The 25,284-nt window shown below is 43.2% G+C and overlaps 1 protein-coding gene across 1 annotated transcript in view; it reads left to right on the forward strand.

Moving 5' to 3' along the window:
* The first annotated feature begins 4,116 nt into the window (after window positions 1-4,116).
* Window positions 4,117-25,284, forward strand: part of PKHD1 (PKHD1 ciliary IPT domain containing fibrocystin/polyductin) — a 253,117-nt gene continuing 231,949 nt past the window's right edge. Inside the window, exons 1-8 of the mRNA XM_082216559.1 lie at window positions 4,117-4,309; window positions 7,107-7,259; window positions 9,214-9,291; window positions 11,853-11,976; window positions 14,666-14,765; window positions 21,325-21,382; window positions 22,298-22,376; window positions 23,604-23,678. Of these exons, the coding sequence (XP_082072685.1) occupies window positions 7,208-7,259; window positions 9,214-9,291; window positions 11,853-11,976; window positions 14,666-14,765; window positions 21,325-21,382; window positions 22,298-22,376; window positions 23,604-23,678 (566 nt within the window). The 5' untranslated portion in view covers window positions 4,117-4,309; window positions 7,107-7,207. The remainder of the gene's footprint in view (window positions 4,310-7,106; window positions 7,260-9,213; window positions 9,292-11,852; window positions 11,977-14,665; window positions 14,766-21,324; window positions 21,383-22,297; window positions 22,377-23,603; window positions 23,679-25,284) is intronic.

The raw sequence follows: 25,284 nt of genomic DNA on the forward strand, positions 1-25,284 counted from the left end.
AGGAAAAAAAACCCCTGGATGTACATTTCCAAAATATAAGATAAAAACAAGTAAAATAAAACCTACCTACAGCAACAGTGTTTTGTGTTGTGTAGGCTCTTATGATGTAAGCAATGGCCTGCTAGCTTGCTCCCTAAAATATCACTGGTTTGCTCATTTCTATATATAGGGTGCCTACATTCTGCATGTGCAAATGGCTTTAGATACCTGTTAGGTCCATAAATTACCATATAGCATATACTCAACACAAAAAACAATTTGCTGTTGACAAAGGACAGCTGGACATATAAAGGGCCCCATTACCTTCAGTAGCTTAGGGCCTCATCAAACCTAAATCCAGCCCTGCCTATAAGTGTTATTACATTGTAACGCTGTAGTTATTAGTGCTGCACCATGGTGTTTCTGAATATTTAGAAGAAGTGCCAACTTGGCCCTGCGACTGTGGGTGCCCGGGGCTGTGGGTGCCATGCAGCCCGGCCCCTTCGTGGGGAATTTTGTGGGTGCTCAGGCACTCAGGGCCCCAGGGAGTTGGCACCTATGCCCGTCCGTTGTACACAGTATTTATTGCTGTATTATTTTAGCTTTTGCCCTAGGGAGTCACTTTATAATTATATATTTGCTATTGTTTGTATTTTATACAGGGTTGTCTGCGGAACTAACCAAGGACGTCCTAAAAGCATGAACAAAAACTTTTGCAGAAGTTTCATCTCAGCTCACATTGGATATTTCATCTACCTCTGACTATTTTTTAACTGGTGCTAAATTACGGTATGCTCAGTTAATTTATTAACTTTATTATCCACTAAAATGCCAAGATAGTGAATCCTGTTGTCTCTCTGTTTAGATATTGTAATATTCCTTTTCCCCCTATTCATCTTCATTAATCCCTAATTCGGATTTATTTTAGATTAATGAATCTGCGTGCACTTTTTGAGCCAGCACTCCAATACTGAGACTGAACAGGAGAGATAGGAGAAACCCTTGTCTGATCTGTGCCCGTTCCAGTAAATCATGGCGGTAGCGGAGCTATAAACAACTGCCATTTCCCTCTCCAAATCCGATAGTGTCCAGCATTCCCTGCCTGAGCTATCCAAGTCAGGGATGTGATGTCCCTTTAGGCTGGAATTCAGATGGAGCGCAATAACAAGAAGAATTTACTGGAAAAGAAATGCACCAAATCAATCAATCAATCAATCAATCAATCAATCCCAACACCTCACCACTAGGCACTGTACAGGAATTAGGTTTGAGCAAAACAAAGCTTGGCTGCAGTTTTACATTGACCCATTGACTTTCTCTCCAGTTCTTCAGTAGCTCAGCACTGCCACCCTGTGCCCCAAATGCTCCCCATCATATGGTGTGATTTTAGAAAACTTATTTACCACTGAAATCAAGGCGTTCATTTCCCCCCTTTTTGAAATGTGGACGGAGCTGTTTTGGGGCTACTCTTTAAATGTCCACTTGTTTTCCTTTAGATTCTGAGTTTTATACTCTTGGAACTATTTCTAGTATCCTCCTGCCCCGCTGCTTTACTGCAGTGGCTGAAAATTGCACCAGTTGCTCTTCCCCAATGGATCTGTTAGAAACATAAAATCATAGAACTGTCAAGCTGGAAGGGACCCTGAGGGTCATCTAGTCCAACCCCCTGGAATGCAGGGATCTTTTGCCCAACATGAGGTTCGAACCCATGACCCTGATATTAAGAGCCTTCTTCTTCTTCTTCTTCTTCTTAATATCTTAAATGAAACCATATGAAGAAGTGAAAGAATACGTAAACGATTGGCTGAATTACTTTCAGATTAATGAAATGTTTAGAAAAGGGGTTACAGAAAGAGGCTATTTTGAAAAAGAATCTAGGTTTCAATGAGAAGTATTGAATAAGGAAGTTAAAAATTTATCTATGATGTATAAATTATTATTGGAATGGCATTTGAAGGATGAAGAAGTTAAATCAGTTATGATTCAATGGGCCAAAGACTTTGGATATAACATTCAATTTGATGATTGGATAAAATTGTGGAAGGAAGGGATGAGATTTACGGCATGTACCACAATTAAAGAAAATGTTATAAAAATGATATATTGATGGTATATAACACCAGTTAAATTAAGTAAGATGTATAAGGTGAGTAATAAATGTTGGAAATGTAAGGAGAAAGAAGGGACATTTTATCATATGTGGTGGGAATGTAAAAAAATGAAGTGCTTCTGGGAAATGATATATAATGAGATATAATGAGATAAAGAAAATACTGAAATATACATTTGTTAAAAAACCAGAAGCATTTCTATTAGGAATATTAGGTGGTGAAATAAAAAGGAACGATCAGAAAGTATTCCTGTATGCAGTAACAGCAGCCAGAACTCTTTTGGCCCAAAAATGGAAACAAGAAGAAATGCCTACGATTGAAGAATGGAGATCGAAATTAATGGATTACGCGGAACTGGACAGATTGACAGGGAGGATTTGCAACCGACGAGACCAAAGATTCACTGAGGACTGGAGTAAATTTACAGAATATATTAAAAATATTTGTGATAATGATATAACGTTTGTAAGTTTTCAAGAAGCTCTGTAAGAAGATTTGGTAGAAATATTGTTTAAACAACATGGTAAGATAAGATATATATAGTGCAATATAAATTAAGAAATGTGAAGATTTGTGATAATTACGGAAAATTATCAGACATGTTGATGGAAGTCTAAAAGAAAAAAAGAAGATATGTGATGTGTTTTTGATGTTTAATGATGTTATAAATTTGTCTTTATTGGAAAATTGTGTGTGTGTGTGTGTGTGTGTGTGTGTGTATATATATATATATATATATATATATATATATATATATATATATGAGATTAAGAGCCTCCTGCTTTACTGACTGAGCTATCCCCGAGACAACCTGTTAGTAATTATGGCATTCTGGTTCTTCCTCACCAATCTCCATGATTATGGTATCACATACAAATGTGCCCATTCCATTATGGGATGTTCTAGGCCCAAAGAATCACAAACATTTCAAGCAAAATCTTTCTGGGGGAGGGGGGCAGTCTGGGCAGCATGTCCAGGAAACAGTTCAAGTCTGTCAAAGGGGCATTTTAGGGGGCAGTGGTGGAACAGTTCACCTCAGCCTTGCACATATTGTATTTCCCCCCTGTTTTATTAAATTTGCTTAATAACATAACTTTATTATATATATTCTATAAAACAAAGAATACAACACAAAATTCATGCATACTACAATGCATAACTACATAACATTAATATATATGGTTTCTGAAAAAGGCTTACATAACAAAATACCATCCGGTTTACCTTTTTTTAAAAAAAAGAAAAACCAAAACCCCTCGCCCCCTGATCAGGCCTTCCTTCTTCATATCTTTATCCATGTACACATTCTGGTCTTTCGAGCTTGTATGTTAGGGTTGGCTTCCCCCCTTTCTATCCAGTTCCTGTAAAATGTCCATTTATTTGTGATTCTTTGGCATTTATTTTCCCATCTATCCTCTACCACTATCTGTGCAGATATTTCTGACTGTACGTATTCAAAAACATAATCATTCCATTTTTCCATATTCCATTTGGCCTTTTCTTTCCATCCCAGAGCAATAACTGCCATTCTTTGTTCTTTCCCAGTATTCCCGAAAATAACAAATCCCTATTAACTTCTATGTTTATTTGAAATAATCCAGAAATTACCTTTATAATCTTTTGCCAATATTCCTTAACCACGATGGGAGTTGTAGAGCAAAATATCTAGAGGATACCAGATTGCAGAAACCTACGAATCATCTATATGTTCCTCACATTGTAGAATAGTCCTCAAAACTAAAGGACTGTAAAATGACAATTACTTGTGTTATTTTCATACGTGAAAAATAAAAAAAAGTTAGAATGTATATTTCAAATTGCATTTTTCTCTCTCTTTAAAATTATTAAATAAGATTAAGAGAAATGTCCCAAGCTACTTCTGTATCATCATGGAAAAAAAGCTTGTGGCAAGATGGCTTAATGGCATAAGTAGCTTACGTTAATAAGTAAGCTTGCCCCGAGAAAAATCACTCACACCCCTGCTATCGCAAGCATTCAGACTGGTCACACACTAGTTTTAGTTACAGTACAGCTTTTTCCAGTTTCTGGAAAAGCAAAAGCTATTGTTGGCTATTTAAAAAACCCCATCATCCGGGACCAGTTGAAACAATGGAACAGAACTAAATTATAGGACTTTGAAAATGGTTAATTTTGATACTCCGTGTACCACTGTCTAATTATTGGATCAGAAAACTGGAGGAGGAACAAGTACTATAAAGGTATGCAATAGCATAATTTTGAAGCATATAAACTCGCTGGTGATTGTGGCATATTGAGAAAATGCTTGTTTGTTGCAGATGTATCTCGTGGAGGACTGGTCTATCTGTCTGTCTGTCTGTCTGTTTGTCTAACAAAATATCTATACTGTTTGATTGTAACAAAACATGGAAGTGGTTTAGAAGAAATATTTAAAGTGTCAGTAAAACAGCTAAAATCAAGTATTAAGAAACTTTTAAAATAAATATCTACAAACTGGATAGGCTTGCATAAAGAAAAGTACTTTAAGCGGTTGCCGAAAAGAATACCGTGATGGTGCCTGCATGATGTCAATGGGCAGGAAGTTGCTGCCACAACAAAAGAATTATTTCTTACAAGTGTAGAACTGGTACTTTGTGGATCTTGTCACATTGCAAGTTCTGCAGAGCCAAGCAGCTGGTCTACTTGATTTCGCTCCTAATTGTGAGATCTGAAGAAGTGTGCATGCACACGAAAGCTTATACCCAGAACAAACTTAGTTGGTCTCTGAGGTGCTACTGGACAATTTTATTTTGACGGCTTCAGACCAACAGGGCTACCTATCTGAATTGTGAGATCTGTTTGTTTTTAATTAAATTATAAATTAACTATAGAACTCCAAATGTTTCTTTAAAATAAAACCTATTGTTAACACATCCACCCACCCATCAATATATTTATTTATATCCAGCCTTTTTCCCTGACAGGGACTTAAGTCAGCTTATAGATCAAATAAGAGCAGTTAAAAACATAGAGAAACCCCCCCCCAATCAATAAAGAACAGTTAAACATTAAAAGAACTAAAACTCTATATATGAATGATCTACTAAAACAATTTAGATAATTACAACAAAAACATCACAGCACCAGCCCTTTCCTTTAAAGTAGTCAGTTCCCAAAAACCTGCTGGAACAAGGTCTTCTTCATCTGCTGGCAGAAGTACAAGGTGGGAGCCAGACTGGCTTCTCTAGGAAGGGAGTTTCAAGATTGCCTGGAGGAACCACCACTGAGAAGGCCTTCTCCGCATCCCCACCAAATATGAGGTATTAACATTCATGTAATTATAATATAACAAAACTAAAACAAAATGGCAGAATACAACATTCAGTTCAAATCAGCCAATATAACTGAAGCTTGTTGTTGTTGTTTAGTCGTTTAGTTGTGTCCGACCCTTTGTGACCCCCTGGACCAGAGCACGCCAGGCACTCCTGTCTTTCACTGCCTCCCGCAGTTTGGTCAAACTCAAGCTGGTAGCTTCGAGAACATTATCTAGCCATCTCATCCTCTGTCGTCCCCTTCTCCTTGTGCCCTCCATCTTTCCCAACATCAGGGTCTTTTCCAGGGAGTCTTCTCTTCTCATGAGGTGGCCAAAGTATTGGAGCCTCAGCTTCACGATCTGTCCTTCCAGTGAGCACTCAGGGCTGATTTCCTTCAGAATGGAGAGGTTTGATCTTCTTGCAGTCCATGGGACTCTCAAGAGTCACCTCCAGCACCATAATTCAAAAGCATCAATTCTTCGGTGATCAGCCTTCCTTTAGGGTAAAGGTAAAGAGACCCCTGGCTGTTAGGTCCAGTCGCAGACGACTCTGGAGTTGCGGGGCTCATCTTGCTTTCAGGCCGAGGGAGCTGGTGTTTGTCCACAGACAGCTTCCGGGTCATGTGGCCAGCATGATTAAACCGCTTCTGGTGAAACCAGAGCAGCGCACGGAAACACCATTTACCTTCCCGCTGGAGCAGTACCTATTTATCTACTTGCCCATGATGTGCTTTTGAACTGCTAGGTTGGCAGGAGCAGGGACCGAGCAACGGGAGCTCACCCCGTTGCGGGGATTCGAACCGCCGACCTTCTGATTGTCAAGCCCTAGCCTAGGTGAACACAAATGTTTGGACCTCATCCCTGAATGATAACAAAGGAAGAGAGTTCCACAAACAGGGCATGGGAGCTGGAAAAGCCTCCTATCCAGTTGCCACACCTCACTTCGGATGGCAAGGTGGGCACCCATACCCTCAGCAGATGGCCTCAAAACACAGCACCTTAAATGGGAGGTTAAATCTACCAGCAGAGTAGACTTCTCTCTCTCTCTCTCTCTCTCACACACACACACACACTCATACAAAGGATGTGGTAACAGATATCTATCTGTCTGTGTATCATCTATCATCTATATCTATCTATCTATCATCTATCTATCTATCTATCTATCTATATCTATCATCTATCTATCTATCATCTATCATCTATTTATCTATCTATATCTATATCATCTATCTCTATCATCTATCATCTATCTATCATCTAGATCTATCTATCTATCATCTATCTATCTATCATCTATCTATCATCTATTTATCATCTATCTATCTATCTATCATCTATCTATCTATCTATCTATCTATCTATCTATCTATCTATCATCTATCTATCATCTATCTATCATCTATATATCTATCTATATCTATCTATATCATCTATCTCTGTCATCTATCTATCTATCATCTATCTATCCATCATCTATCTATCTATCTATCTATCTATCTATCTATCTATCTATCTATCTATCATCTATCATCTCCCATATATTCTGATTAAGATAATACAAAAGCTTTCTTTCAGGCTGGTTTTTTTTTTTTTGGTTCCATGTAGTAATTCTGAATTGGTCTGTAGATGCTCTTACGAAGAAGGATTCTGAATTGGTATTGAAATGTCTTCTGGGCATCAAGCTGTTTGCCCCAAAGGTATTAAAAAAGAAAAACAGCATATAAGACATGTTTCCTTTGCAGTGAATGCATGTGAGAGAACCAACCCTCTGAGCTCTGATTATGAATGAGGCAGTGATCTCAGTGAGAAAGTCTATTGTCGAAAGCAGAGGAAGAGGTTAGAGATGGAGTTTCGGATGCCATCCTTTCTTGAGGCTTTGCTGCTTTTCTTCGGAGGTGAGTTATCAAGCTGCACTACTGAGCATCAGCACCGTGGAAAACAGATAAGAGTTTGCCTGTGTGCTTTGTAGAAATTCTGTCACCAGCTTGGCCTGTCAAACTTGCCTTAGTCAATCTGCTATACAAATTTAATAAATAATAATAATAACAACAATAAATTCTAAGCTTCCAATTAGCGACCTTCTTTACTGCCTCATCATGTATTCAGTTGCAATAGTAAAGAATTTGTTGTTAACTAAAACATGAAGTACCGTATTTTTCGCCCTATAGTTTTGGGGGGAGGGAAATAAAGAAAAAACCTTTTCCCCCCAGGCGCGGGGCTGGGGAAGCCCAAGCTTCCCCCGACCCCAGTCCCCAGAACAGGCTGCTATCCGCAAGCCTTGGGAGCCTGGTGGGAACTCCTGCGGGCTCCCAAGGCTTGCGGATAGCTTCCTGAAGCCTGGCGAGCCAGAGGGGTCGGTGCGCACCAACCCCTCTCGCTCTCCAGGCTTCAGCGAAAGCCTGCATTCGCCCCATAGGACGCACACACATTTCCCCTCCATTTTTGGAGGGGGAAAAGTGCATCCTATAGGGCGGAAAATACGGTAAACCATTGCAATTACTTTTGAAGCACATGCAATTATGATATCACACTAGATCAAATACTCTTTAATAAGGAAATATGCTGGCATATTCAAGGGATGCTCAATATGTCTGAGTTTGCTGAAGCATGTTTTGTGACCAATAGCATACAGTACAGTGGTACCTTGGGTTAAGTAATTAATTTGTTCCGGAGGTCCGTTCTTAACCTGAAACTGTTCTTAACCTGAAGCACCACTTTAGCTAATGGGGCCTCCCACTGCCACAGTGCCACCACAGCACGATTTCTGTTCTCATCCTGAAGCAAAGTTCTTAACCCGAGGTACTATTTCTGGGATAGCGGAGTCTGTAACCTGAAGCGTAGGTAACCCGAGGTACCACTGTATGTGTTTTGCTTATTGCAGCCCAACATAAATATTTTTCTTTTTTAAAAATGTGAGCTGGGAAGATTTCTGGCTGCTCTGGGTCCACCCCCTGCCCAAGGGAAAGAGCCAGAGATCTTGCTGAGGCCTTAGTTCCACTATGGAATGGGGAGGCTCGTAAGGCCATGGGCATGATTGTTCCTGAGTGCGTACTCCTGCACTGCAGAGTCTGTTTTGCCCCTTAGTATACTGAGGAGCAGGGTGCGGGTGGCGCTGTGGGTTAAACCACAGAGCCTAGGACTTGCCGATCAGAAGGTCGGCGGTTCGAATCCCCGTGATGGGGTGAGCTCCCGTTGCTCGGTCCCAGCTCCTGCCAACCTAGCAGTTTGAAAGCATGTCAAAGTGCAAGTAGATAAATAGGTACCGCTCCGGCGGGAAGGGAAACGCCATTTCCGTGTGCTGCTCTGGTTCGCCAGAAGTGGCTTAGTCATGCTGGCCACATGACCTGGAAGCTGTACGCCGGCTCCCTCGGCCAGTAAAGCGAGATGAGCACCGCAACCCCAGAGTCGGTCACGGCTGGACCTAATGGTCAGGGCTCCCTTTACCTTTATTCTGAGGAGCTGCAGTTGATGAAATGGACTGGGCAAGGACTGGACTATGAGAGGCATATACGGTATCTCACCCAGGAGCTGGCCAAGCATGTGTTCAGGTTCCTAATCAGGCCTGCCACGTGGCAGGGAGAGCCGCAAAGACAACCAGTGTTGCTGCCTCCATTGCATCAAGGATCTGTCCAGCAGGGATTTGTTTTTTCAGAGGGAGGTATGGAACACGCAGGAGTCTCTTTCATAGGAAGAGACCTTCACAAACCTTTCACGATCTCCCAGTTCTGCTCAGTCTGCATCCACATGCTCCGAAAGGCCTTTACAAATAGATTATTCTTTTAAGAAGAAAAGCGACTTGCTGTACCATTACATAATTCATTGCATATGTCGGTTTTTTTCTTTTTATAGTTACGTTGGCAAAGGTAACCATGGAGCCAAAGGAAGGCAGCATTGGCGGCGGAACTTGGATCACACTGAGATATGAGGGTAGATTCTGGGGCCGCTCAGAAACTGTTGGTGGTATTTCTAGACAAAAAGGGACAGTCATAAGACTAGCTGCTCTTTGTGGCACCTCAACCCAATTTTTAAAAGAAAATGTTACTAGATTAATCATGTGTGATTTTGTCAACCAATGGTAATTTATCAATTAATCTGCTGATTAAATTTGCATGTGGGTGAAAACAATAGTTTTAAAGCAAGAAGCACACTTTAATTACTGCTCACGTGTGTCAGCCCACATAATCCTAGAGGAGATATTCTCTGCTATGTGAGAGACAATGGGCAATACTGCAAACAAAGTATTCTAAATGCAATTGCACTGTTGATTCCTAAAATGGCATTATTATATTGATAATTTTATTTTCAGTCCCTTTCATTAATGATTCCTAACTTGAAACCCACAGTTTCACAGCTGCCACATTGTGGGTCAACATCCTCATTGAGCTGTCCAGCACAACCCCAAATTCTCTTTCCTGGTCAGTAACTTCCACTTCAGATCCTGTAAATGAGATTAGAATATATATATTTTTTGCCACAGATTGTATCATTTTGCACTTGTGTACACTGAATTGTGTTTGCCATTTTATGGCCAATTTGCCCAGTTTGGAGAGATCCTTTTGGAGCTCCTCATGGTCTCGGTCTCTCTCTCTCTCTCTCTCTCTCTCTCTCTCTCTCTTTCAAAACTGCCTTGAACACCTTGATAACAGCCAACTTGGCTATTTCACTGCTCACCCCTAACTCCAGGTCATTTATGAGCAAGTTAAAAAGCACATGCTCCAATACAGGTCCTTAGGAGAATCCACTTCTTATATCCTTCCATTGTGAGAACTGGCCATTTCCCCCCCTATTCTCTGCTTCCTCCTCTTTCACCATTAGTGATGCACAAGATGATCTATCCTCATGTCCCATGACAAGAGGCAAATAAAGGGCGGGGGGCCACTAGGGGGCGCATCGGAAGATGGCTGACAATAACATCTCTCCGACCCACACAAGGTAATTTGGAGGCTATGATGGGGGTAATTAGCCTCCCTAACCCCCCCCAGGACTGTGGGGGAGACGGCCCTTGCCTGCTGTGCCCTATACCACCCCCGAATTTGTGGGGGTGGGGGCACTAGGCACAAAGCCCTCCTGTGGGATTTTCGGCTCTCCTGGACACCGTCCCTGATTCGCGCCCCTAGTTGCAATGATCTTTAAAAGAAACAATTTGGACGAGATTAATTGCACATGCTTCAAGGAAAAAGGGGAGTAAAGACTGCTGACAGAAGAGATCTCTGATAACAAGACAATAATAAAATATGAGAAGATACGTCAAGATACGGTATGACAAATGGGGGAGGGGAAAAAAACACCTGCCTTCCTTTTTTATATGTGATTTAACAAGAATCCCCTCCCCTAATGAGTCAGAAACTAAGGACTTAAGCTGTGGATTTAAGGCTGTGTGGAGATAAACCTTCGATCCAAAGCAATGTTTCAAGATGAAGCTGGAAAGCTAAGAGTTTTGGAATGACGCAGCTAAAAAATGCCGTCGCCATTTTGGGAAGCATTGTTGGAGCTCTTGGGTCTGGGAGGAGAAAGAGAGAAATAGAGTTGTTTACATATCGTGGATCAACTCCTCGGTGAGACTTAAGAGTGACAAATGCCAAAATTTACGATGGAAAGAGCGATGTTATCTATGAAGGAGATATATGGAAACCATCTGGACTTAGTGGAGGAACGGGAAATCCACACAGGATTATTATACTTGCTATCGGCTTAAGGAGACCAACAGAAGAGATCGTAAAGGAAAAAGAGAAATTATATGAATAAGATATGATGTGGAAACACCAAGATAAGACTGGATAGAATTATGAACTTTGTTTGGACTGATTGGGACTGATTTGGACATTAACGCAGTAATAAGAAGATGATCTGAATCCCCCTTTGGATCTTGAAGTATGGGTTCCCCCAATAAAATTTAAAAATTTGGCTTTGTAATTTGGAATTTATATGATGTGATTTAATTTGATGTGATTGGCCAGTTAATATTTTTTTTAAAAAAAAAAAGACAAGAGGCAAATAAAATTCATTGTAAACATATGTAAAGTGATCCACATTGTGCCCCCAAAAATATTAAATTCCCCTATATGTTCATGGAGTTCAAACTGGCAGTGTCTGACCAGGAATGAGACCAGCAGCTTGATGAAAGGGTTGACCTGGTGTGCAGGATCTGTGAAAAAGTCTAATTCCATGTAAAGGATAATTAGGAAAAGAACTGAAAATAAAACTGCTGATATCATAATGCCCTACAAATCTATGGTATAACAGCACTTGGAGTACTGTGTACAGTTCTAGTTGCCTCTTCTCAAAAATGATATTGTAAATTGGAAAAGGCGCAGAATTTATTAAGGGCTTGGAAGTGTCTGGATTGTGATATATGATGGTGCTGTTATGCACAATGTCCTCTGTGCCCTGCACATATTGTCAGACAGGAGATCAGTGTTTATCCCGTTTCACCTTCTGTGCCTTAAAATGTTGCTGTGTTTGCTTGTTGTTTGGTTGCCCACCATTAGGCCTCTCATATCCCATCAATTGGTCTCACCTGGAAGTGTCGTTCTTGAATTCAGGGCTGCCTACAGTACTGTGTGACATTCAGCCTGTCAGCTTTGATCTGTCCACCACAAAATGCCAAACAAGGTAAGGAAGGTTCTTTGCAGTGCTATTATCGGGGGCAGAGCACAATAGCAGAGATCCAGATTAGTTAATCTGGAGCCATCCAGATGCTGAAATGCAGGCCCCATCATCCCTGACCATCTCCCTGGCTGGGTCTAATGGGACTTGGCACCCAACATCTGTATATATATATACATATATGTATATGTCCTTCTGGTTAAAATATTTCCTGTGGGCCAAGAAGGGATAGTGGACTCAAACCATCCCAAAACCACGTTAGAGAAGCATTCTGTTGATATATGTGAGTTTACAATGTGCTCTTGTAGGTTGTGGGAATGGACCTACATTCCTTCCATGCTTCAACCTTACTAACGAACATCAATTCAGGAAGTGTATCTTATTGCAACAAGCAACGAGAAGGGATCCAAACCCAACACGGAGGCAGGTTCTCAAGCAGGAAATGTCCTCACCCACTGCTTCCTGCCCCCTTTAACGTGCCACCGACGATTCAAACCGGGACCTTCTCAAAGCATGAAGAGAAAGTAAACATTGTCCTGAGGCAACTGCTCCATCAGGGCAAGCAATGTGGCTTCCCAGACAGAATGATCCCTCCCCCCCCCGCTGCATGCTGCTCTGGGGGTTCTCCTGACAGCCCCCGACAGCCCCCAATTTGAGGCAGCAAGGGGGGGGGAGGGGAGAAGGCCCCATTGTGTATGCAGAAGTCCTTGCCCAGGGTTTTATTCTTTATATATTTATTTACAGCATGCTTTTCAGAATTTCTAAGCGGTGTACATATAAACGTAAAAAAAACAACCCCAACAACTTGTAGAGGATAAAAACAATAAAAATTCACCATAAAAACAGAAAACTACACCACTAGAACTAGACTGACATCAATAAGCACAGACATATTATAGGACCTGCAGGATTACTTGCCATATGTCCTCTTTTTCCAGGGCACACCCTCTTTTTCATGGGTAGAGTCGTCATAGTGATCCATAGTTCCAAGTAGAAGTCTGCAAATGTCCTCTTTTTTGCTCTTCAAAATATGGCAACCCTGGATGGTCTTGCTATGGTGTTAACATTTTTCCTGCTCTTTTGTTATGCTTTAACTCCATTTCTTGATTTTTTTTTCTTTTTATGCAACGTTTCTCCGTTTTTAATTATTTTCAGTTGCAGTCCTTCTGAAGATATACCATAGGGTTGTACTGTTAATTTTCTATATATCAATACTTGTCAGCTACCATGGGCATGTTTCAAGGATAGAATATCTGTCTGTCTATATCTATAAAACCTCAGTGCTTTTTTGTGTGACCATACTCACTGATATCAGCACCTCTTCTTTTTTTGCTGCCATTTTGTGCTGACACCCTTAGCATATTAAGATAAGAGTTCCAGCATTTCATTTTTTACTCAAAAAGTCCTGAATAAACTTGTTCTTCAGGGCTTATTGCAGGCCTCTTGGCACCAGCCTTTGCTTGAAGCACCAGCTCAGTAACAAATACTTCGTTACCTCTCAGTTTTTAATTAAGCGAAAGTCATTGTCTTTCCGTCTTTCCGTTTAAAGAACATTTCAAGTCTATTTAGATCTTCAAAATGCTTGACACCCTAGTGTAGCTGTAATATTAGAAAAGATACACCAACAAGAGTCATGTCCCCCCCCCTTATGCCTTGGTTGTGAATTTATTAGTTTTTATCGGACAGTGACTTTAATAGGAAAAGTATATGTGGGTGAGAAAAGTTATTAGAAAAGCAGCGTTAGTTTATATTCCAGACCATAACAAGGATTTCACCAAGTGCCAAGCAGGAAATCAGAATTTAAAATGTTAACGACAATGATTAACAAGTGTGGCACATACCTGTGCCCTGAAGAGAAAGAGAGAAAAAAAGCTTAAGTTTAAAGACTGGGTTTCTGGATAATTATTACTAAGTTAAAACTTTGACCTGCTGCACTTGGGTGGCAATTTGCAGCTGTCTCCTGTGCTATTCTTCCCCACTCTCCTCCCCCAACCCTCCAGTAAAAATATCACACCACTGTTTTTCTGGGAGAGCAGTTTTTCTTTTAAAAGTCACATAATGAGCAGCAATCCAGAAGGTGAAGATTTTCATGTTACTGTACATCTGTGGAGGAAAAGCTTTACCCGTACAGTGACTACACGCCGTTAACTGTGAAAGACACAGCCCTATTTCTAGAAAAAAAGGTGGAAACCCTATATCACCACCTGAATTTGCAAAGTGGTGGCGGTGGAGTTAACTGAACTTTATTTAAGTTTAGAAAGTCCTTGTTCTCAGATAGCATAAAACAGAAGTTGCCGTAACAGACCTAGTCCTATTCTGCAATCCCCTCCTGCAACCCTCCCCCCCCCCAACAGAGGATCAGGCTCTATTAGCTTTCCTAGGTACTCCCCACAGACTATATTATATCATTGAAGCACCCGGGAGATGAGGCAGCCATGTTTTCTTCTCCATGGTCTTCTCCTCCAAGGCCTTCCTTCTCTGCTCTTCTGAACCCATTTTGTGTGTGTGTTTTTCTCCCCTACAGAAGACCCAGGGGAGTTAATGACAAGATGGGTGGGAACTGGGTGGGAGAAATCATGGCTGCCTCGTTTCTTTCTTCAGATTCAATATTAAGCTTTACATTTTAGTAAGGTGGACTCCAGTCTCTCTCATGCTGCTTGCTAGCTATGCTTTGCTCTTATTATTTCCATTGAAGGGCTTCGCAGTGGGGAGGACTTTACCAACTCCAGTTCACTCTGAATGGGCAAATTGTCAACAACACGAAGGAGTTGCACTGTGACAACTGCACATTTCAGGTATGTATTCAAGGGGATGGACGCGTGATTAGGAACAATCCAGTAGCCAGGCCATAGGACATGGGCCATTAATACATTGTTAGAAATAACGATTTTAATGCAGTGTAGAATTTAGACATTTAGAGCTAGCTCTGAGCCTTAGCCCAGCTCATCCTTGTATTTATGAGATGCCCAGGCTCAATGGCACATTGAACACGCCCTTTAACTCGTTGACTGCCTAAGCTTTGTAGTACATGTGATGGTGTAAGGCATGAGGCATTGGCAAGCACGGCAGAGGAAGAAAACCTTGGCATACACTGGATATAACCTTGTGAATAGGAGTGGAACTTGCTCTCATGGACTGGAAGGAATAAAGGGTGCAGGAGGAGGCAAATGCTCAATCTGTACCCAGTTCATTCTCATACAGCCTATGCAATCACACTCTTCTTGCATGGCGAGTTCCTGACCCCCCCAGGTAGAAATAATGACACATGACAAAATTATTAAGGTTAATGGGCTAAAAAAGGCCACAACTTAATTGGTTATAGGTGATGAGCAGTATTGGCTTAGGCATGGGACCTAATCGACTATATCTGACTCCAGCCCATCTGCTTGAAGTCCGGGAAGGGTTAACCACCAGTAGGGGGAGTCCTGCTGATGCACTTCAACTCGGAGCTCCCCTGGGGTCACCGATAGGGGTCATGCCTTAGGCCCCAACCTCCCTAGGTTTCGGACAGGGCCACGCCCCCTGGAATCCTGTAACAGACTACCCTTCAATATGTGGGGCAGGTGATGGCGCTACCTCCCCTCTTTCCATCTACAGAACTATTCCAATGCCTAACGGCCAATACTCAGAAAGTTGTGACGATTTGCTACGAGGTAGGTGAAAACCAAGTGGTTGGTGCCAATTTGCCAAGTGGGAAAATTCCTACCAGGCCCTTCAATGGCGCCCAACCAAGGTCCATAGCAAGGTCAAAGAAAGAAAACCTCAGAGGGCAGGAGGGTGGGAAAACTGGAGCAGCTGGTGGGCGGACAAAGAGGGAGATCCCTGGCTGTGTCCTGCCTTTATGGGGCAGGCCACACCCCCGGACCAACCCGATTGGCCCACTAGGGGATGACACAGCCGGGAATCCCCCAATTGCACGGGGCTGGCCCCCAACTCCCGCGCATGTGGAGGGGCCGTGAAGCCCAGAGCCCCACCTCCTCCTTATGCGGAAGTGGCTTTACTTGACAATTCATTTAGCCCTGGTGGGAACAAAAGTATCTTCCATCTTGTTATGTTTGTTAGCGTGTAACGTGTGATCAGGGCCACATGCAGGCTTGGTGACAGCCGGGACTTATTTTCAATGGACCTTTAACTCAGGAACATACACTTCTGAGCATTTGCCATGGCACAACCACAACATTCGTAAGACCAGTCAAAGATGCCCAGAGCACCCATCTCTTGTGGTTTCATCAAACTGAAACAGGCAACCAGTCTTACTACATATCTGAACTTACAAAATCGCCCCTGCTTGCTAAGCTGATACAAATGATCTCAGTTCCCTGGGACAAGAGCAGTTTGCTTGTCTCTATGTTCTCTGTGGGTCATCCTGCCAAGAGCTAATGAAGATTTCTCTGTACTTGCTGTGTGGAAGAATATTTGGTAAACTGGCTATGCATATGAGCTTTCTGTCACTGCAACATCAGCATGGAATGGCACTAAGGCTGGTGAGATATGTGTGGTTTGGGAATAGAGAATAAGCTTGCTTTTTGCTCACTGAGCTCACTCAGCTGTCTCTGCTCGCCAATGAGCCAGAACTTTTACCATGTTGTGTACAAGTGCAACCAAGGGTTTTCTGCAGCATCGAGCATGAGGAGTCCCATGTTTCAGCAAATTGCACATTAAAGCTCAGGTGCTGTTTGGGAGTTCAGCTAGCTTAGAGAGCTGATGAAAAACCACCAGGGGATGCAGTTAATGAGACACATTCCAAGCGAAATAAAACACACACTGCCTCTTTGTTTGGGGGCACGAGAACCTGTGAGCCATGCGCATTAAAAATTAATTTTCTCTCTCTGTGGTAGTTGTAAAAACGTAGACAGCTGCTGGCTGTGACAGGTTTGGAGAAACCTGCGGAAGGTATTCCAAGCAGCTGGCGGCCACTGCCTTCCTCTCCTTGCGCTTCCTCCTCTGCTTCCCCACAGCTTGTGCCCAGTGGCGCAGTCAGAAGCTGACCTCATGCCTCTGATGATCAGCATGAAGAGGAGAAGATTCATTAAGTATTCCGATTGCTTCACCTTCCTCTTAGCGGGAGAAGTGCAAGAGGCAGAGTCTGTAAAGGAAGGCAGTTCTGTTGTGCTAGATCATGGAAGCTTATGGAAAGCCTGCTCTTCATGTCTTATTTGTAAAGAATCCCTGATCTCGCAAATGATTGTGTGCATCCCTTTGTCTCTAGAAGCATAGAATTCTAGAGCTGGAAGGGACCCAGGGGTCATCTAGTCCAGCCCCCCTGAAATGCAGGAATCTCTGCTAAAGCAACCATGGCAGAGGGCTATCCAACATCTGCTTAAAAACCTCCAAGGAGTGAGAGTCCACAAGCCATTGCTTTCATGCTGTCAGTGTAGAGATGCCACCAGCTACATTCGGTGTAATGCTAAACTATGGTTTAGCGCTATGTGCATGAGTTGCAGTGAACCAAAATGAAACTTCAGTCTCATTCTCTCTCTGCCACTCTTCCTCTTGTGAAACCTGTAGCCTTCACATAATCTCTGTTTAGTGTGGTGATTGAACCAGAGATCAAGCTATAAAACAAACTCTGGTCAGTTTCACAGCAAACCTTCTTAAATCCATGAAGTTGGTTTGTTTCACCAACAAGTGTGCGTTTTAAACCAGTCTTTCCCTACCTTATTCTGACCATGGCCCGTTTCCGTCCTTGTTTCCTTCCTGTGCCCCCTCATGGGCATAGCCAAGGGAGGCAGGGGACAGCTGCCCCCCCAAATAAAAATCAATGCAAATTCTGCCCCCCTTAACAAAAATCCTGGCTACCCCTATGCCCCCTCCCGTCTTACAGGTAGAAATGTTTTCTTAGTAAATAGAATAAGTTTTATTTATAATTTTTATAAATTATACAAAATACAATTACATAAAACCACAGGAACACAATGAAATATTGCTGAAGCAGCAAAACGTAGAATCATCGTCCTAGTGCAAACCCCAGCTATGTAGGAAACTTCGCTAAAGCATCCATGACAGATGGCCACCCAACCTCTGCTTAGAAGCCTCCAAGGAAGGAGAGTCCTGAACCTCCTGAGGACGATTCATCTTCCATTATAAAAAGTAAGCAACACTTACTTGACCCCAGTGATTTGACACAGAGGGGGAAACCTACAGATACAGTCCAAAAGGCACATAAGGAGTTCTGTATATATGGGAGAATTTTTAAAAGCAAGTTGTCCTCACTGATCTGGTGCAAAAAGATTTTGTCATCCGGAGGAGCCCTGGCTGCCTAGATGAAACACTATAGCCCCCTGCACCCTTACCTAGGAGTAAGGCCCACTGAATTCAGTGCAACGTTCGTCTGAGTAGACAGTTATTTACTAGATGCAAGTCAGCAGCACCAGACGCCCCCACTTGGCTAGGCGCTGGGGTGGACTTCACCTCGTACCTTGCAGAGCCAGGTTGACACTGCCGGCAGGCCCTGCGCCCCTTGACAACATCCAAAGGGCCTGATCCGCTAGGCGCTGGGGTGGATTGCACGCTGCGCCTTGCCCAGGCTGCCACCAGACCCAGCACTGGCGGCAGCAACAAGCAGCTCCGCCTCGCCCAGCCCTACCCATTGCCACCCTACCACCGCACTTGACTGACCTGGGGGGAGAGACGACCCTTGGTGGAATCTACACACATATAAAAAACTGTGAAAATGCTTTAAAAAAAAGTTTTGAAAAATACATTGAATTTTGCATAGCTCACTTTCACCATCTAGTGTCACATTTGTATATTGCACTTTAGGTAAAGGTAAAGGTACCCCTGCCCGAACGGGCCAGTCTTGACAGACTCTGGGGTTTGTGCGCCCATCTCACTCAAGAGGCCGGGGGCCAGCGCTGTCCGGAGACACTTCCGGGTCACGTGGCCAGCGTGACAAAGCTGCATCTGGCGAGCCAGCGCAGCACACGGAACGCCGTTTACCTGCACTTTACAACACATTTAAAACGTTTTATTTGCAGCTCTGTAGTTAGAGAAGGGTTATTTTAATCCTGAAATCATCATCTACGCTGTTCAGCTACAAACAGCATTTTCTATACACCACTGATAGACATCAGTCTTTCCAGTATCTTTGCAGGTTAACTTTAGGAACAAAAATAATAAAAATGCTAAATATTAAAATGCCATTTGTATTTGGAATGGATGAGGATGGGTGATGGACAGGGGATGAAGGAACCTGCAGGAGAGGCAGGCCAGAGATGTTTTCTCAGGGTGTGAGGCTGAGGGAAAAGGGGGAAGGTTGGAGCTGGGAGGGTTCAATCTTCTGTGTGTGGAATAAGGATCAAGGTATAGTGATAGAGGGCTTAATATTATATATGCACATTGGGTTTTTTTCATTCTTCCTTTGTTTTCTATTATTCTTTTCTTTCTTTTTTATTTTAGATTAGTTGGGTTTTTATTGTATCTCATGTTGAAAAATCTCAATAAAAATTGTTATAAAAGAAACTCTCAATAAAAATTGTTATAAAAGAAAGCCTGAAAATGAACTGAATGCAGTTACGGATACTAGAGGTAAATCAAGGCTCCAATTACAAGTGGCCTTCCAAAATAATTTTACCATTCTCCACACCACAGAAAGGCCGTATTGCTAATGGTATCAGTAATATACACTAAAAGTGACTACTGGGTTTGTGGAGAGGAAATTGTCTATAATCCAGCTGGCAAAAAAATGTCAGGTGTCTGAGAAGGCAAAGAGGAGGGGCAATTAAAAGCCGAGATGTGTTCTGGTCGAGCCATGGCTCCTTCACTGGCTTCTTCCCAGAGGATTTGTGGGAATGAATGTCACTTATAACATTTAACAAACAGGTCACTGATACATATTCCAAGAATAATTTATTATAATTTTGGATCATAGATAATTGAAAAACAGGATATGAATATATTGGATATTTGAGAAAGGTGAGAATATTTGAATTGCTTTTAATACCAGTAAGTATCAGAATGCAAACGTGACTGGATGAAGTTAGGTTTGGGAAAGAGACAGGATTTTATTCACTAACCAAAAATTCATTCAAAATATTCAAAACTAGCAAAAATATGCCACAAATGTCTAAGCGATGTGTCACTGAAAAAGCAGCCTGAAAAAATGTTAGGATTGTAGAGTATTTTGCAGAATTCTTTAAGGCAGGCTTCCTCAACCTCGGCCCTCCAGATGTTTTTGGCCTACAACTCCCATGATCCCTAGCTAGCAGGACCAGCGGTCAGGGATGATGGGAATTGTAGTTTCAAAACATCTGGAGGGCCGAGCTTGAGGAAGCCTGTCTTAGGGTATCCAATCAGGCTCCACCCCTCACCAGCTGGCTGCCTTGGTAGCCAATCAGAGAAAGGCCCCAGCCCTCTGGTGGAATTCTGAGGCACTGCATCACCAGACTCTGGTCTGGCTCAGCTTAATACATGGGTAGGCAATGTAAGGCCTAGGGGCCGGATCTGGCCCAATCGCCTTCTCAATCCGGCCCTTGGACAGTCCAGGAATCAGCGTGTTTTTACATGAGTAGAATGTGTCCTTTTATTTAAAATGTATATCTGGGTTATTTGTGGGGCATTGGAGTTCTTTTTTTCCTTTCCTCTTCAAAATATAGTCCGGCCCCCCGCAAGGTCTGAGGGACAGTGGACCGGCCCAGTCAGACCTCACCTGGAGTCCTGTGTCCAGTTCTGGGCACCACAGTTCAAGAAGGACACTGACAAACTGCAACGTGTCCAGAGGAGGGCAACCAAAATGGTCAAAGGCCTGGAAACGATGCCTTATGAGGAACGGCTAAGGGAGCTGGGCATGTTTAGCCTGGAGAAGAGGAGGTTAAGGGGTGATATGATAGCCATGTTCAAATATATAAAAGGATGTCACATAGAGGAGGGAGAAAGGTTGTTTTCTGCTGCTCCAGAGAAGCGGACATGGAGCAATGGATCCAAACTACAAGAAAGAAGATTCCACCTAAACATTCGGAAGAACTTCCTGACAGTAAGAGCTGTTTGACAGTGGAATTTGCTGCCAAGGAGTGTGGTGGAGTCTCCTCCTTTGGAGGTCTTTAAGCAGAGGCTTGACAACCATATGTCAGGAGTGCTCTGATGGTGTTTCCTGCTTGGCAGGGGGTTGGACTCGATGGCCCTTGTGGTCTCTTCCAACTCTACGATTCTATGATTCTATGACCCCTGGCATAATACTTAATTCTGTGATTTTTCTGCCCTTCTGCAAAAATGGCAGAGGACAGACAACCATCAACATAAGTAGAGTTTTCTCACTACATGGCAAGAGTACACTGATGTCTCTCTCTCCAAAACTGTGAATGAAACAATAGTTTTGTGAAAGGCAATGTAATATAATATATATTCTTTTCTTAACAGTTCTCTGTTGCACACACTCCTGTGGTCTATCGTGTGGACCCCCCCTATGGAGTCCCAGGTAAAGGATGGACCTTAACGTGGAGACCGTATGTCTTTATTTATACAATTGATGGGGAAAACAACTTATTTATGATTTACTTGTCAAGAACTTTTAAGAGTTTTCCTTCTCTTTGGATGGTCTACATTCCTGGGCTGATGAGTCCTATACACAAAAAGGAGCATAAGATAAGGGACTATAGCAGATACCAGAAAGAACAATGAACAGTGTTTTCCTGTATCTTATTTCAGGCTATTATTACGATTTTCTGACCTTCCGATCCCCATGATTTTTTAAATTCGCATAAGCCTACATGCTATATCCTGAATTGTGTCTCCAAGCTATTTCGAAGTCATTAACATTAGTTAGGCTCATTACAGCAATTAAGGCAATAATATTAAGAAGCAGTTTAGGTTAATATTATAATGCTGCAACCCCAAGTTAACTTTAAAATTATATATAATGTTATAATACTGACCTGAAATAAGATACAGGATAATGCTGACTAATGTATTGACCTCTTTTGTTTTAATGTTAACAAATACCACATAAAAATAGTACAGTTTTGACTCCTCTTAACACCAGCCATGGAGAATTTGTTATCTATGTATTCAGTGGCGTAGCGTGGGGGGTGCAGGGGGGCCCGGCTGCACCGGGCGCAACATCTGGGGGTTAGGGTTAGGGGGCGCAAATCCACGGGTTAGGGGGCGCAAATTACTTGCCTTGCCCCGGGTGCTGACAACCCACGCTACGCCACTGTATGTATTATTCTTTATGATTCTTGCTTATAATTTTTAGATTTATAATACTTACAGAGGGCATCTTCTACTGCACTGAAGAAATCAAGGCAGTAAAACCCAACTCCCCGTCTTCCTCTACACAGATTTTCATTTTGCCTTTTGAATAATTCCCCCACCCCCATCTTTATCCTGTTAGGAAATGTAATGCAAGTCTATGGTCTTATCCTGGCCCAAGAATTTGATGCCTACAGTTTTAACACAGATTTTATTGATGGGTAAGTGTGTTTATTGGTTCCTTCAGTTCCCCTTGATATAGGGTTACTCCCTTTGCATTTCCAGGATGGGGAACTGTGGTTCTCCAGTTGCTGGACTCTAACACGCCAGGCCCCAGCCAGAATGGCCAACGGTCAGCCATGGTGGGAGATGCGCTCCGAGAACATGAGCAGGCCCACAGGATCCGTACCCCAACCAGTGTTGGGTTTAGGGAGGTGTGAATGGATCCCCTGCACAGGGCACTGAGCCAAGGAAGCTCAAAATTGAGAAGACCCAAAATTGAGAAGATCCATTTGGGGTTGCCATATTACGAAAGATTTCCAAAGCCTGCCCCTGTCCCAACCCTGGCTATAATTAAATGTCAGGGGTTCAGGAGCAGAGACGCAGAGAAGGGAGGAGACAGAGAGCGAGGGGGAGGAATACGAAGGAGGGATGAGTGCGGATGACGACCCGAGATCACCGAGCCTGTCCAGTGAGTCCGAGGATTCCCAGAAGGGAGCGCCAGCGGTCAGAGCAAGGGGGGGACCCAGGGGGACACCCCGGGAAGAAGGGGACAGAGAGGGATCAGAGAGCAGCAGTTGGAGATCGGGATCCACGTGCCCAGCCGGGAGCAGCGGGGAGAAAGGGGACCAGACATCGGGTTCCGGAGGCTTTCAGCAGGAGGGAGGGCATGAGTCAGGAGTAGTCACGCCCACCTCAGGGAGCGACGAAACGGTCAAGAGGAAGGTAGAGAGTTGGGCGCGCGCGCCAAGTTCAAATGCAGCGGAAGCTGGCGCAGTAAGCAGCCCGGAGAGTGAGCCAGGTCCCAAAGCCCGCCGCAAGGAGGAGGAAGGGTCAGGGGGGTCCGCGTCAGAAGAGAGTAGGAAGGAAGAGACCCCGGGGGGCAGAAGGACCCAGAGACGGAGGGAAAGGCGCAGGAGGTGGAGCAAGGCTAGGGTATTAAGCTGGTGTGCTAGAGGCGGAGACTCAGACGGGTCTTCGCCGGTCTAACGCAGAAGACGTAGGGCTGCACATTGCAGTTCGGAGATGGAACCTGTAACCCAATAAAGACTCTTTTAACGTGAACGTTGGCTAACGTGGTCCTATGTGAGCTGGGACTGGGTAGCAGCCCTGACATTAAATAATACATTTGGATTGTTACTGTGCATGGGGGAGAGAAATGTATCGTGGACTTGCATTATTATGGGTTGCCTTGAACTAACATTGCTTCTTCCCTCTCTCTGCCCCAGCCCTGTTATCCTCGAGGCAGAAAGAGATGGATGGATAACCATTTGTTCCCTTGCCAATAAGCAGATGCGCAGCATGTAAGTTGCTCCTCACAGCTTTGATTGCAATGCTTTTTTGCTGTGAGAATTCACAAAGCTTATAATGGTGCAGCATAAAAAAACCCACTTTAAGTGTTTTTATTTCTCTGTATTTTGTATTTTTCTTTTTTTTTCTTTTTTCTTTTTCTTCTTTTTCTTATTTTTGTAACCTTTTTTAGAAACTTTAATAAATATCATTTTAAAAAAATATATAATGGTGCAGCATATTTGGGGCTCCTATAAATTAGGGAAGGCACACTAATAGTTTTGATGCCAATGAAATATAATTTCTGTCCTTCCATCCCTACCCTCAGCTACAAAATTGGTCCAAATGATTATTTCTATATACAAGCAGTTTTCTGTCTGAATTCATGGATGCAAATTTGTGTGTGTGATACCCTTTTTGTGCATTCACCCTTCGTTTTCTCACATGTACCTTCGTTTAAATATGTGTGTGAGTGCTTGCTTATATGTGTGCAAGACCAGCACCATAGTTAAGGGCCCTCACTACCTGACTCATGCTCCTCCCATGCAGCCATTCATTGTGGCCACACAGTATTTTTCTTTTCTTTTCTGCTGCTGCCATGGTGACGGCAAGAATACCAGCCAGTCTGTGGCAGCTGGTAGCACCTGGGCTTGGTGGGGCAGCCTGTGTCCAAGGGGGACAATAAAGTCTCACGTGTGGGACCAAGGAGTTCACATGGGAGGGGCCAAGTTGTTCTGCTCCCATCTTCCTGCCTTACAAAGGTGTGGATGCAAGAGCATGGCAGCCGGGGAAGTACTGAATGCCTAACTAAATGGAGAAGTTCCTATCCTTGGTTTAGAAGGGGTCCTCGCTGTCACAATTTTTAGTGTTGGATTAGTGTCACAGGGTGGCGCTGTGGGTTAAACCACAGAGCCTAGGACTTGCCGATCAGAAGGTCAGCGGTTCGAATCCCCATGACGGGCTGAGCTCCCGTTGCTCGGTCCTTGCTCCTGCCAACCTAGCAGTTTGAAAGCACATCAAAGTGCAAGTAGATAAATAGGTACCGCTCTGGTGGGAAGGTAAACGATGTTTCCGTGCGCTGCTCTGGTTCACCAGAAGCGGCTTAGTCATGCTGGCCACATGACCCGGAAGCTGTACGCCAGCTCCCTTGGCCAATAAAGCGAGATGAGCACCGCAACCCCAGAGTTGGTCACGACTGGACCTAATGGTCAGGGGTCCCTTTACCTTTATCTTTAACTCTGGTTTTTGCTGTCTTGTGGTGGTGTCTGAATCAACACGCCATGGTTGCAGTTGCCTCCAGAATAGACCACCGAGAAGGTAGGAAATGAAAGCAGATTAGGAAGTCGAAATCATTGTTTAGCTGTGCAGTTAGAAACTCAAAGCATGGTTTGGGTTCTGAATGACGGTTCCTGTGAACTCTGCTTTGGTTGTGGTATCTGAGTATATGGATGTCCTTGAGAGGAGTGAGGTTGTTAGTGGTATCGCATCATGCAATAATTAAAACACAATGAGGTCAATCGATCAAGCCCTCTCCTGCTGCTTTTTGATGTAAAGACCTCTGTTCTGAAACAGGAAGACAGTGAAGCTGGCCTGTTAGGTATTTTAATGAATCATTATTTA

The sequence above is a fragment of the Podarcis vaucheri genome, assembly GCF_965113315.1.
Source record: "Podarcis vaucheri genome assembly, chromosome: 3".
NCBI classification, from domain to species: Eukaryota; Metazoa; Chordata; class Lepidosauria; order Squamata; family Lacertidae; genus Podarcis; species Podarcis vaucheri.